Source organism: Juglans microcarpa x Juglans regia, chromosome 1S (assembly GCF_004785595.1).
Source record: "Juglans microcarpa x Juglans regia isolate MS1-56 chromosome 1S, Jm3101_v1.0, whole genome shotgun sequence".
In the NCBI taxonomy this organism is placed as follows: domain Eukaryota; kingdom Viridiplantae; phylum Streptophyta; class Magnoliopsida; order Fagales; family Juglandaceae; genus Juglans; species Juglans microcarpa x Juglans regia.
In genome coordinates, this window is record NC_054595.1 from 27,991,846 (window position 1) to 28,006,780 (window position 14,935).

Sequence of the window (14,935 nt, forward strand, 5' to 3'; positions counted from 1 at the left end):
CAAACAATTAGATTGTCTCCAATCTTGATGCCTTCGGATCGAACTTCTACTACAACCATTTGAAAAGCTTGCGCTTGTTCTACGACGTACTTTCCATCTACCATTTGATATCGAAAGAAGCAACTTGCTTCATATTTCTTTGGTCCAGCTTCTTCCGTATCATATTTATTTTGTAAGACTTTCCAAATTGTCTTTGCAGAGGAGTAAGTAGTATTGTAGAAATCATAAAATTGATCCGCAAGGCAATTTAAAATGTAAAATCGATAGTTGTACTTATCTTTTGTATATTTTTCAATCTTTTATTCATGAGTTTTGACTTGTGCTTCAGTCATGTTCTCGGTAGTGATCTTGTTTGTATTCTTTGTAGTGAGAACATATGAGACTTTGAGAAATCTTAGATAGAAGAACATCTTGTACTTCCATCTCTTAAAATGGACTCCCTTGGAAAGGGAGGGCTTGTTGAGATCTTCAATATTTTCTGTGGATTTTCGTTTGTAAGCTCCATTTGAAATTTCCTTAAAATTGTTTGGAAATACATAGTAATAAAATGTAAAATTATAATGAAATAAAAAATTCAAACGAAACTAGCTTAGACTGAGGCACAAAAAGTTTGCTCTCTTGAAGGAGATTCAAGTCCTCTGTAGTATATAAAGTTTCAATTGAACCGATGCCCAATTGATCGTCGTATAACTCGAATCAACTCTACACAAGTGATTGAGCCCAAAGCTTCTCTAAAAATAGCACCACTATTTTGTCTGAAAAATTCTTAATCATCTCTAAACATTACCTTCTTCTTTCTTTTTTTTTTCTCACAGTAAAGCTTCTCACTATAGATAAAAAAAAAAAAATAAAAAAAAAAAAAAAAAAACTTCCAACTTTTTCCTTCTTGTGCCGTGTGCCCCCAATAATAGGCTATCTCTTAAAGCCATTTTTTCTTTTCCAAATAGAACTGCACGTTAGTGGTTTTTGAGATCCCATGTGCAGATCTCTAGCTTGCTCCTAATTTTAGAAAACTGAACAAATGATACAAACAGCTACCTTGATTTTTTTCATCCGTTAAAACCAACTTTGACTATTTTAACATGTGTACTTTGAATGCTGCCATTTAAAATGTCCTAAAAAAAAGCTGAAAGAAAGCAATAGTTATGCTAAGAAATAGACGGATTGCTAACTAATACTATCTTATTAAAAAATACCAACAATATATATAAGGGAGTTTCTGCTTAGTATCTTTGTGCTTTCCTTCGATTATAATGAAGTAGGTACAAGAAAACCTTGTCTTCGTCTAGTCCTCAATCAAACATGCCCACTTTCATATGTGAGGTGACACTCTATTAAGCTATCAATCATAGGAAATAAATGTATGCATGCAACTTGCCTTTTGAGCTGACCCTCTTAGCCATTTAAAGAAACATACCCGATTGCTTGCTAGTCAAGAAGCCTATTCAAGCGAAACTCTTCCGGCACCTATATATGATCTCATATCTCTTTTCAGACCAACTTGGGAGGAAATGGTCCTTACAATAATGATCCTCTCCCAACTGATATACTTGACCACTTGACTGATATATAATAATAAAAAAATGACAAAACAGTACTGTAAAATCATTTTATAATTTTAAAATATATTTTTTATTTGCAAGTAGAGATACCAGTTGTACTGCTAAATGGTCCAAATCCTTTCGTAGCCTTTTACTGTTTTACAAGCTAGCCCCATCAAGTGCATGCGAGGATAAACCGACCAAATTTGCAGCAAAGACGAGAGACAAAAATCAATCCGCAATGGGTGAGGCAAAACATTGGAGACAGCAGATCAGATGAGTGGCAAATGAGAGAGGGGTCCACCTACGCGGTGTGCGCCTAATGGGTTGGGTCGGTGACTGATTGGGAGATAGTCGGCGGTGATGGTCCGTTTTGTCACATACCACTATCGTGAGCTAATTCAGAACAAGGTCGTAACTGATTCTATTTGGAAGTCTTCGGATCATTTTTAATGAATTATGTAAAACTTAATATTTTTGTAAAATTTGAAAGAAATAGTTCAATATAACTCATCAACTGGATTATATATTTTATAATTAATATCCAATTTACTACAGTACTATCTCTATACTTGTATAAATATTTAATTTATTTTTCTCACTACTTTTTACTCTTTATTTATTTCTTTATCTATTTTCTATTTTTTATTTTATTTGAAATGAATAAAGTATAATATTTAAATGATATAAATAAAAAATATAAAAGTTGATGAATGATATATTATAAAAATCAATATGTAAAATAAAAAAAATAAATTTTAATGATGTATTTTAAAGAATATGATGAATAATCTATTGAGAGTATTCTTAAATCACATATAATTCATATGGTATATTTTAATTTATAAGATAAATTTTAAAATTTAAATCTTCCGTGTCAAATTATGTTATGCAGAGAATGTGCAGTACTGTAAAAACTTTTAAATACCACTTCTCGATCAAATAAAGGACACAACGTGATTCAACGTTAACTTCCTAAATCTCCCAATGCATGTGACAATAAATAATGTAAAAACAAAAAATGATAATCCACTTTCAACATGTTTCTTTTACCTGATGCAACTAATTGCATCCACTTAGTTTTATCAAATACTAGTTGGGGTTTATATAAACCTTCCATAAATTCTTGGGATTTTTTCTTAATTGCATTCGTTAAAAAATTTGTGAGATACATTATGAGATTTGTTAGGTATAAGCAGTTTGATTCACTAAATCGCATATTAATACTTACATAATTTTTTTTATGACAAAAATAAAAGAATGTCTTACATTTAATATTGCTGCTCGATTTGAGGCACGAAATCTCAAGATTTTTCCTTTAAATATATATAGCAAATTCAGTACTGCTCATTCCCATTAACAAATTACAGAAAAGATTTTGATTACTCTAGGGTCTAGACCAAGGGCACCTCCAATGAAGTCAAATATAGAAATTCTTGTACAATAAAACCGTTTTCAGTTCTCTAAAGATCGAGTCTATCGTGTTTAATTTGGAGTTCAATATTCAAAGTAATTGGCTAATAAATTCTATTTATTTCTTCTCAACAAACCCTATATTATTTATCTAATTATGTGCACTTTTGCAAATATGAAAATTAAATTGTATATATATAGACAATCATAACGAATTCCTTTGTCGAACTTAATTATGACTTTTTCTGCAAAATATACTACTAATTATTTAATTTATCCAGAAATTACACCCTTTAAATTATTAAACAGCAAGATCTTGAACATTCCAATACATGCAGCGATTCTGGAAGCAATTATATTTAATAAATAAACTTTAAATATGCAATTTGAAATTGTTCAATGACTATATGTCAGACAGGCACGCGCGTAATCAGGGTGCTGATTGTGTTTTAATTGTCCAAATTCGTTTCATCCCTTAAAACTAATGCATGCATCATTGCATGACCAAATGAATAAGAAACTATGGCATATAATTTCTTTCTCAATATTGATGGCTGCGAAATTCTATCATTTTTTTTTTTGGTTCATCTCTCTCTCTCTCTCCCATCCTGTCAAGAAGATCACGTGATGCATACATACTGGGAAGATCATTTCGTGCATGCATCATGGCCATAGAAATTCCAAACCCAATGCCCATAGATTCTTTCTTTAATTTAAATTCTGGTAGAGATCAGCAAACATACAAATCATGACAAAGCTGATCACGTGGCAAAAAGCTGGAAGCAAAAGTAAAGTAAACCTGTTCCAGCTCAAGGACAAACTTGACTGAGGCAAAGCATGAGATGCTAATGATACTGTACTGAATATTAATATCCATATGCTGGAGCGAGCTAACTAGCTAGACTCACATGCATTGCTTCCATGGCTTTGGCCACCCTATACTATGACATAAGGCTGCCTAGACATAATTCACATGACCCCCACCACACCAAACCTTTAATAGTTAAGTGGCGATTTTATATAGTATCTTATTAGAAATTTTAAATTTGACCGATGACTCTATATTTTATATTATTTAATTAAATATTTTATCGTATTAAAATTCACTCAAATGGTACAAAAAGTATCCTCCTCATCTTACAATGCTTATAACTTTATTGAAGAATCTTGAGTATAGCTTTCTTTATGTCATGAAATAATCTAAAATCGAAGACCTAAACATTCGTGGAGATGGAAAAACGAAAAACAAAAACAAAAAACAGATGAAAAACACATCCTCCAACGTACGTACTGCATGCACAGATTGGGAAATTGTGTACTTAATAATATATATTGTACAATCTCATACAGCTTCTTTTTAAAATTATATACGGCGTCGCTCCCAAAAAGAAACTAAAAAAATCATTCTCAAAGAACACTCGTCAGTCCTCACGCCCGAGTCGTCAGTACGCTTTCAACATTCAAGTACCCTTAACATGACTACTCAAACAGGTTCTTGAATGCTCTAGGAGATTACGTGTAATGTGACTTCATCTCCTCTCTCTCTCTCTCTCTCTCTCTTCCCGTTCTCCGATGAAAGATGTCTGTGACAAAGCACTGGAACCACTTTCTCACAGTCACACCACCCCCGGCTCCCCAACCGCCCAACGTTCACGGCCAAACCGCCAAGCAATCCGTAGCCACCAATTTCAAATTTTCAACTACGTGTGGCTGTCTTTTTCCCTTCCCTACGGCTACGGCTACCAAAAGTCTTTCTAACAAATGGTCCCTAGTTAGATTATCCACGTGTTTTCCACTGTCACATTTAAACTTCCCCCAGCAGCCAGCTCAGTTTTCTTCTGTCCGGACCGAGTTGCGAACCTCCTTTTTTTCTTTTTTTTTTTTTGTTTACTTTTTGGTACTCGTTGGACCAATGGCTACCCCGACACGTAAGAATTCGACTGCCGGGCTTGGAGAACTGTGTTGACTAAACACTGCTTACATGTTCTCCTCGTGGGTCTGCTGTCTTCTGCACCATTTCCTTGCACGCCGGGCTCAGCCCATTGTCTACTCCACTGGTCCTAATTTGTCACGATTGCACCGCTCCTTGACATGTTTTTTAATTTGTGCAAGTTTAATGAATTTATTTAAAAAATAAAAGTAAAGTCTATTATAAAAAAAATGATTTCATCGTACATATCTTACATTTATCTATTTATTTTTTTTAATAGAAGAAGTGTGCAAGTTTTACCCATTTTAAGATAACAAATATCATTCATCTTAAAATAAATCACATATTCAAGTTATAATAATATTCTTGGAACTACAAAATAAATATTAAAATTTTTAGAGTCTAAACATATACATATTTGTAGAAAATAAAAATACTTGAGCGGGGGAAGAGAGAAGGAATTAAAGAGACTTTAGAGGCTACACTTTTGAGATTCTTAATTTTTTTTTCTAATGCATAACATATGTCCTTATATAAGTGAACGAGGCTAAAAAAAAAATAGAAACATAATAAATCAATGATATCAATGGATACTTATTGATTTATACAATAACCTAAATATAATTAAAAATAATTTATATTAACATATATATTAGAATATTATGAATATATTCTATAATATAGTAATATTATAATAATATTAATAGCCCAATTATCATCACAGATATTTTTTTTAAACATAATGAGTGCGAGGCAGAATTATAATTTCTGTTACGTAATTAATTATCAAAGGAAAAGAAGGAAACATGAGTGCGATGCAGAAGACTTGCCAGTAAATACAAAGAAGAGAGCAGAGAAGTGCGGTAACTGCCAAGTGGGGGGTGGCGTGGTAAGCCAGGTGGGGCTGTTGTCGGTCTCAAATTGCAGTAATTAAGTAATGGTTTTTGTTATATAAAATTAAATTCTTATCTTATTTTATATAATTATTATAATTTTTTTAAAATTTTTATATAAAATATAATAAATATTTTAATTTTTTTAAATTTTAAAATAAAAATAATATTATAATAATATTTTTTGTTATATAAAATTAAATTCTTATCTTATTTTATATAATTATTATAATTTTTTTAAAATTTTTATATAAAATATAATAAATATTTTAATTTTTTTAAATTTTAAAATAAAAATAATATTATAATAATATTTTATTCAATTTTTAATAAAATATTTTATCTCATTCAAACTGGCTAAGCATTCGCATGTCTACTCTAAATTTTGATTAAAATTTAAAGTTTTAATTATATTTAGGGGGATTAATTCAAATTGGATTAACTATTTTAAAATCAAAATAGTAATATAATATTATATATTTTAATATTATTTTAAAAATCTTAATATTTTATAAATATAATATTTAATATTTAGTAATAATATTAAATTTTAAAATATTAAAAGAGATAGGTAGTTGAATGAAAATTATAAAATATTAAAAGAGATAGGTAGTTGAATGAAAATTATAAAATATTAATTGGATCATTCTACAGTCACATATGACTAAAGCCCTAAATTACTGTAGCTCTCGATTCCACAAATATCAATATCCTTTTGGCTAGTTTAACTAAAAAAAACTAAAATTTAGACTTGACTTAGCAATGGCTAGTCGATTGCTCTGAGGAACTGCCTAACAAAACAAGGCCTAAATCCTTAATCTTCCACCCTGTTTAAGCTAAAAAAAGTCCTTGGATTGTCCCTCTGTACCATTATTTCACGATCTTCCGTTATATAAACCCGCCTCCAATCCCACTTATTTTCCACAGCCAAAACTCCCTCGCAAAGCGCAAAGCCTCTCGTCTTCGATCTTTATTGTTTCTAGCTGCTCTCTGATCTTTGCTTGTAATCTTTCTTTCTCTTTGCGCGTGCATTCTTAAGCTTCATGGCTAAGGACGTGGAGGTGGCAGAGCATGGCTCTTACTCAGCAAAAGACTACCACGACCCACCTCCGGCACCACTCTTTGATGCGGTGGAGCTCGGCAAGTGGTCCTTCTACAGGGCTCTGATAGCGGAGTTCATAGCTACTTTGCTCTTTCTATATGTTACGGTGCTGACGGTGATCGGGTACAAGAGCCAGACTGACCCTGACAAGATCAATACCGACGCCTGTGGTGGGGTTGGGATTTCTGGGATTGCTTGGGCTTTCGGTGGAATGATTTTTGTTCTTGTTTACTGTACCGCTGGGATCTCAGGTGTGGCTTTTCGTTCTTTCGTTACATTTTTTTTTTCGAGTTTTTGTTTACTTCATGTATAAAGACATGTCGTAGCTAGCTTTTATACATGTAAAAGAGTTCATGATGATGCACTAGTTTCTGGTAGGTTTTTTTTGGTCGGGTAATTGTTTCAGGTAGAGTGTTCTTTGCTTTCTATGCTTCTTTCGTCCGGTACTCGTGTTTTCATTCTCTAGCATGGAAACGTTTTCAGCTATCCAAGTCTCAAATATGGAAAATGCTAGCATAGCAACTGAGTTTGTCCCACTGCTCATATATTTATTTATTTATTTATTTATTTAATAATTAAAGAAATGATTTTTCATGTATTGATTTTTTTAAAATATTTAAATATATTAAAAAAATATGAAATAAATAATAACATTATTTGAGGAGTCTGTCCTAGCACTCCTCAAATAATGTGTGTAGTACGCTTTGCTGAGAAAAATGTGTGTATATATATGCTCTTCGCATCTCTCAGCATTTAACCATGGCATATACAAACTTGCTTCAAGGAGGAAAAAAAAAAAAAAAAGAATTCTATTGGAGAGGCCAACAACACATGTAGTAGAGTCGCGAATATTTCAGAAACAAGTACAGCAAGTATCACATCTCTTCAGGAAGAAAACTTGAATTAATCTCAACTTCGTTGTTCTTACGTACGTACGCAGGGGGTCACATTAACCCGGCGGTGACGTTCGGGCTGTTCTTGGCTCGGAAGGTATCGCTGGTGCGGGCGGTGATGTACATGGTGGCTCAGTGCTTGGGAGCCATAAGTGGGGTAGGGCTGGTCAAGTCCTTTAATAAGGCCTACTTCGACAAGTATGGTGGCGGCGCAAACACCCTCGCCGAAGGTTACAGCAAAGGCACTGGGTTGGGCGCCGAGATCATTGGCACCTTCGTGCTTGTCTACACCGTCTTCTCCGCCACTGATCCCAAGCGGAGTGCTCGAGATTCTCATATTCCGGTATGCACATATAATGCACCCTTGTTGATATTAAGTTCTCCTGTTAGAAAAATGATAATTCCGCCTTTTAGTATTTTAACTAGAAATCATGCCAAGAATTGCCTGTGTATCGTGTCGGCGATGTTCATGTAAACAAACGATTATTTTCATTTTCTTAGGGTAATTGTACGAAACCTAAGAAAATAGGCCGGTAATGTTTCAAAACAAAGGGTTTTTCCAACAAACTTGTACAAAATTAAACATATTTTTTTAAAGAATAATGTTACGTGTAATTACATTTTTACTTATAAGATTTATTTTATTAATATATTTTAAATTTCATGATTTTTATGTGGACAAGTAAATTTATTATAATTTTTTTTTAAGTACATCTAATATTTTCTATTTCTAAAACTTTTCAATAAAATCTTGTCTCTCTCCCACGTCCTTTTGAGGCTCCATAAATAAATCGGGAAAATAAAATGGGACAATAGGGGATCAGGTGCATGCTTTTAACTCGGCTAGCGGTCCCGATCTATATTTTCCATGTGTATATGTTATGCGTAAATAATGCAAGGGTCCCCCGGTTCTGTTACCTTTCCAAGAAGGCAAGAAGTGTTTTCCCTGTTCACTGCGTCATTATACGCTTCGTCGTTTTCTCACTAAGAACAGTAGGTAGGTAAGTGGTTTTGGAGCCATTTACGTAGCACCGCGGTGTTGGTGGGTCCTTGTATATAGGAAGGGCTGGGGTCCGAAACATTAATGGGAAATGTCGTCGATTGTGTATTTCTCCGAGGATGCTGTCGTTTCCCCCTGCTATCTATACGAGTCTGCAGCTTCATCTCGTCTAACGTATCAAACTCAAGTCATCGTTTTTTCGAAGAAAGAAATCCAAACTTAATTAATTATGAATTCAAGGCTTTTTGGATGAGAATGGGTCCAATTAATTGTGAGTTGTCCTTTTCAAAAAAAAAAACTTATGAGTTGTCTAATCTATCGGTCCCCCTCTAATTTTGGACCCGGTTCGATACTTTTTCCCCAACCCTTTTCACAAGGGTAATCAAATAAAGAATAAATTACCAAGTTCCTTTACGTTGTAGTTTTTTGGTGCCCTTAACCTTAGAATACACACTTCTTTAACAACAATAGGATTAGATTATGGTTGACTTGGCCAAGTTCCTGAACTGAATTTGAACAGGTTCTGGCACCACTCCCGATTGGGTTCGCGGTGTTCATGGTTCACTTGGCCACCATTCCAATCACTGGCACTGGCATCAACCCTGCAAGGAGTCTCGGACCGGCTGTTATCTACAACAAGGACAAGGCCTGGGATGATCAAGTTAGTATATTTTCCATTAACTACTCATTTTTGGCACTACTATTTAGCATCCAAAAAAAGCAGTTGTATCTTAATATTCTTTTCATTTTCTCTTGTAGTGGATTTTTTGGGTTGGACCCTTCATTGGTGCTGCCCTCGCAGCTTTCTACCACCAATTCATATTGAGAGCAGGTGTTGCTAAAGCTCTTGCGTCATTCAGGAGCAACCCAATTGTATGATTTCTGAAGGGCCTCAACTGATTTCTTCCTTGTTCCTGGTTTTGCTGGGAATGAGATTGGAAGAAGGATCTGGTATTTTAGGAATAATGGGGGAGTGCTAAAGATTGTGTGTGTAGGTTTCTGTAGCTCTCTTAATTTCCTTTTTACAGGGGAGGGATGGGGATTTGAAAATGTGTGTGTAGTCTCTTAAAAAGATGGGAACTTTTTTTTTCTATGCCACTTGTTCTTCTGCCCACTTGCCTTTGGAATTTCGTCTATCTTTGTCTTTTTTCTTATACCTATCCTAGCAACTTTGTTTTTCATCTTCGTACTCGGTATGCTTTTAAGTAAAGTTTGAGCAAGTCTTCAGTGTTTAATGTCTAAATCAGTTCCAAGTGCGTAAAATCCAAAAAAAAGCTCTAGCCTTACCAAACCAAGTTGTCCATATGCCAGGTGAAGAGGGATTTGCAATTTCACACCATGACAAAATGAAAATTCTTGAGAGCTATTTTGCATTGATGTTTCGGATGGCACTTAGATAATTTTTTTTTTTTTAAGAAGAGTGCGGTACCCCAAATTTATTAAAAAGTCTTTCATTTGTGGTGAAAAAAAAATCGTGGTTACAAACCAGAAACTTGGGGTAACACATATTCAAAAAAAGGCCAAAACCCAAGCATAAAAAAAACCCTAGACACCAAATTAAATTTTAAGTTGAGAAGAAAATACATAAAACTCAGGACAATCAACCTAAAAGACCACCTGCAAGAAAAAGTAAGCTCAAACGGAAAATAGAGTAGTAAAGAAGTGATAATTGTAATAAGAAAATACCTCACTACGATATAAAGCAAGTAAGGAAGGTCAATTTTATCCATGCGCAGAAAATCTCTTAACTTTTCAAATAAAGTACCTCGATCCTCAAACCAATCTATATTCAAACTCTTAACTTCAAGTTTAGCAAGGAAATCAACAACGCCATTACCTTCACAAAATACGTGACTCACTCTATAATCCAGATAGTTAAGGATAACACTTAGATAATATCAGTTTGCTCGTGAGTTTGAACGCAAGTGATTAATGAATGGTCCTAATCTTGTGTGTTTGAGCTAGAGCGCTTCATTAGGTATGTAATAAATATGTTTCCGGTAACCTCCATTATTTTCCCTTTTTGGTAAATGAGAATGATTATAAAAAAATTAAAAAAAAAAAAAAAAAAAAGATTGGTCTAACAATCCCTCTTAGCTTAATCAGCTTATTAAAAATATAATATAAATAAATAAATCTGCCTCATAGTTATTTAAATTTTGAAAAAAAATTAATTATATATATTATTATTATAATAGAGCGAGCCAATAAGGGTGGACATAGGGATGATAAGGAATCGCCCTGCAAATAATATGACATGATCAAAACCGCTTGGAGTCCAAGAGTTCAACAGGGTATGATTTCACGCATGATGCCTTCCTACAAATAGCACAGCTTCAATGGGAAGGTTAGGTGTCGAATTGCTACATGAAATTAATATTAACAAAGCTGTAGCCCTCTATCTTGTTAAGTCGCTCTCTCTCTCTCTCTCTCTCTCTCTCTCAAGTGGAAATAAAATTTGGGCTGTAAAATAGAAAGTGGCCCATAAACCTCCACTGAGCCAGCCTTTGAGATGAGAAGTGGCCCATAATTATACAACTCAGCCCAAAAAGTAAAGACAGAGATAATTTCCCGAGCAATATTGAGCCGTCGGAGGTAATGATGGTGTCACCAACACAAAGAAAACACAGAGCAATGATTGCTTGTGTTATGCGATTGGGTGAAGCAGGTTCTAATTCATTCACCAGAAAGGCAGAAGCAAGCTTTACTACTGCTAATCTTTGTGTGTCACGTGTTAAAATCCTCTTCTTCCCTTGCCTTTCTACTTATTTACGCAGAAATGAGGGGGAGTTGGAGAATCAGGCTCATATACAGATATTGAGGGAAGAATATGTTCAGAATCAGGACTCGAATGATTCAAGGTTGAGCTCAAAGCACATGTTTTTCATGTAAACTGTTGTGTGATGAGTCGTGATGATAGGAAGACAGTAAACCTAGCTTGTCTTGGTAATTGCTTTGGCATATGTAACGCCTGGATATAAGTTTTGAACGTATAATTTTAGGACAAGTCTCTGTCACACGTCTTATTATTTTTTGTCTTGGATTCTATTTTTTTTTTTTAATGTATAAATATAACACTTTCATAATTCTTAAATTATTTTAAAAAACACTTCAAAATACTGATGGATAATGCCAGCAAATTTGAAAGGATAATAGAATAGGTAAATATCCGATTGGATTCGGAAAGTATTCATCTTATTTTATCTCATCATTATAATTTTTTAAAATTTTTATACAAAATATGATAAATAATTTAATTTTTTTAAATTTAAAATAATAATAATATTATTAAAAAATAATATTTTAATAATATATATTTTAATTTTTATTTCTTATCTAAAACTATCTAATTTACTCAATCTAAACCGGCCCAAAATCATCTACCGAAAGCAAAAGTCACTTATCGCCTATCGGCATTCACGATAAAAGCAAGAGCTGGCATGGATGGGTAGTTGGTCAGTGCCACCAGTGCCAACTGCCAACTGCCCATGGCCATTAAAAAACTGCAACTTCCCTCTTTACAATGCATTAAATTATAGTGTCTGATGGGATGGGTCTATTTATTACCGTACAAGTAATAACCTTTATATATGTAGGGTAAAAACGACACCGTGTTTATGTTGGGCCTAGAGATTTATAACACGTAATGCACGTTACGTGCTAATGAAAATACTCACTGCACATTTATTCAAAGGCTAAATATGGCTCCACATAACTGCATCAATTGGTCCTCCGCATCTTTACATTTTAGATGCTCATACTGTTTTGCTCTTTGCTACGTAACACAACCCATCCTGCGACGCGTGATTTATATATATATTATAGACTAAAAAATAGTGCATAAATGTGAAGAAAATATATTTCAAAAAATAATTATGAAATTAATTATAATAAAAATGATATCCTTATTATTCTTGTTTTAGTTATAACCTACGAGATATTTATGGCAGGCAAACCATAAAAACGAAAAGAAGCACGGTACCATGAGTTTGATAAAGGTGGCAAACCATAAATACTTGTTCCACTTTGTCATTTTATGATCTGAAACTTGTGTCGTATGCACTGAGTTCTGTACCAATTTTTCAGTCTCCGGTGCACTCTTGGGCTTAGCGAGAAGAATGGTGCACCCAGTGGCGGAGGCCAACGAGGAAAGCCCCTTTGGATCCCGTACTCCGGACGAGTTCTACGCTCGCCACTCGGTGACTCACGGCTCCGAATACATCACTAACTCCAGGGGCCTCAACCTATTCACCCAGTGGTGGACCCCTCTCCCCCCTACCAACATCATTGGTACCATATGCTTCGTCCACGGCTTTACCGGCGAGTCTAGCTGGTTCCTCCAGCTAACCGCCGTTTTCTTTACCAAAGCCGGCTTTGCCACCTGCGCCATCGACCACCAGGGCCACGGCTTCTCCGATGGCCTCGTTGCCCACATACCCGACATCAACCCCGTCGTCGACGACTGTATCTCCTTCTTCGACGCCTTCCGTGCTCGCCATCCGCCATCCTTGCCCTCCTTTCTTTACTCCGAGTCCCTCGGCGGTGCGATCGCCCTTCTCATCACGCTCCGCAAGGACCGCGCCTGGGACGGCCTTATTCTCAACGGAGCGATGTGCGGGATAAGCGACAAGATCAAGCCGCCATGGCCGTTGGAGCACTTCCTCTCCTTGGTCGCCACTTTGGTACCCACTTGGCGCGTGGTTCCTACGCGGGGCTCCATACCCAACCTCTCCTTCAAGGAGGAGTGGAAGAGGAAACTGGCGCTGGCGAGCCCGAGGAGGTCGGTGGCGAGGCCCCGCGCGGCTACGGCGCGTGAGCTGCTGAGGGTGTGCAGCGAGCTGCAGGGTAGGTTCGAGGAGGTGCAGATGCCGTTGCTGATAGTTCACGGCGGGGAAGACCTGGTGTGCGACCCGGCGTGCGCGGAGGATCTGTATAAACGCGCCGCGAGTACGGATAAGACGCTAAAGATGTACCCTGGCATGTGGCACCAATTGGTTGGCGAGCCTGAGGAGAGCGTTGAGCTGGTGTTTGGGGACATGTTGGAATGGCTTCTGAGCCGGGCCAAACGTGCCTCTGATGCACGCGCCGCTGCAAATGTTGTGCCATAGCCGACGAAATATTATTCAAAGTTTCGTTTGCCAATTAAGGAAGTTGTCAATTTAAAATAACTAAGATATTTAATGGGTTGTATACTTTCTTTGTTGTATTACGAATTTTACTCTCTCGTTTAAACTGAATTTAAAGTTAATTTTGTCTAAACTTCTGCCCACCTCAAGATTGCTCCTTTTTCTATTCTACTCTGTTCATTCCATGAATTGACGCATAAAGACTTTTGTTCCAAAAAAGAAAACTTTTTCTTTTCTTTTCGGCTCCCATACTCCACAAAGTTGTAGTCTTTGTGCGTGTAGCATCCTCTTCTGTTCCTTTTTTTTTTTTTTTTTTTTTCTTTGGGTAAACTGGATTATTTTTTTGGTGGGAAGGATGGCCGATGTTGAGTTTCCACAAGGGACTCGACTATGATGTCCGATTGTGCAGCATGCAATATTGGATAAAGCACACGACAAAGTAAAATCCAAAGAGGGCGTGCGTTGTCGAGCGCTTCAACGAGGTATCATTCATCAGAGTTCTCTGTGTTGGCGGTAACGCATACTTGGTGGTGAATGTTGGATATCATCGATTTCTTACATTTTTAGTTTATTTTTATCCCAGTACTTTTTACATTTTTTAGAGACAGAGACGTTACAGGCAGACTTGTCTGTATGTAATAATTCTTATGGGCAACATTTAATATAGTATTTATTGCAATATAGCTCAGAACTCAAATTATCAACATTTGATATTATCGATTCGATTTTCATAATAAAATAAAATAAAATATAAATGAAGATGGAGAGGAGAGAAAGAGATTTCGAGGGTCGTTGCATTTTACTGAATATAAGACATATATCAATAGAAAAATTATAAAAGATAAGGCAAGATAAATATTTTAAATATTATAAAAATTAAAGTCCGTTTGCTTTCAAAAAATATTTCATATCATCTAATCATTATAACTTTTTTAATTTTCAATATAAAATAAAATAAATAATTTAATTTTTTTAAATCTCAAAATAAAAGTAATATTAAAAAATATATTCTAATAATATTTTATTTAATTTTTTAA

The 14,935-nt window shown here is 35.2% G+C and overlaps 2 protein-coding genes and 1 long non-coding RNA gene across 3 annotated transcripts; all 3 read left to right on the forward strand.

Annotated features, from left to right (window-relative positions):
* Positions 1–6,629: 6,629 nt before the first annotated feature.
* On the forward strand, positions 6,630–9,886 carry LOC121247113 (probable aquaporin PIP2-5). The gene is made up of 4 exons (XM_041145456.1): positions 6,630–7,130; positions 7,820–8,115; positions 9,293–9,433; positions 9,532–9,886. Exons 1-4 carry the CDS (start codon positions 6,821–6,823, stop codon positions 9,649–9,651), a joined length of 867 nt encoding a protein of 288 aa, XP_041001390.1. The 5' UTR covers positions 6,630–6,820; the 3' UTR covers positions 9,652–9,886.
* On the forward strand, positions 8,122–8,361 carry LOC121247114. Its single transcript, XR_005937215.1, has 2 exons — positions 8,122–8,280; positions 8,325–8,361. It is a non-coding gene; the product is annotated as an uncharacterized LOC121247114 (long non-coding RNA).
* Positions 9,887–12,638: 2,752 nt separating the features above from the next.
* On the forward strand, positions 12,639–14,028 carry LOC121247016 (caffeoylshikimate esterase-like). Its single transcript, XM_041145346.1, has one exon. It carries the CDS (start codon positions 12,891–12,893, stop codon positions 13,878–13,880), a length of 990 nt encoding a protein of 329 aa, XP_041001280.1. The 5' UTR covers positions 12,639–12,890; the 3' UTR covers positions 13,881–14,028.
* The last annotated feature ends 907 nt before the right edge of the window (positions 14,029–14,935 follow it).

Coding starts and splice junctions, on each gene's coding strand:
- LOC121247016 (XM_041145346.1), top strand. CDS start 12,891: ATGGTGCACCCAGTGGCGGAGGCCAACGAGGAAAGCCCCTTTGGATCC.
- LOC121247113 (XM_041145456.1), top strand. CDS start 6,821: ATGGCTAAGGACGTGGAGGTGGCAGAGCATGGCTCTTACTCAGCAAAA. Junction 7,131..7,819: donor CTGTACCGCTGGGATCTCAG/GTGTGGCTTTTC, acceptor GTACGTACGCAG/GGGGTCACATTAACCCGGCG. Junction 8,116..9,292: donor CTCGAGATTCTCATATTCCG/GTATGCACATAT, acceptor GAATTTGAACAG/GTTCTGGCACCACTCCCGAT.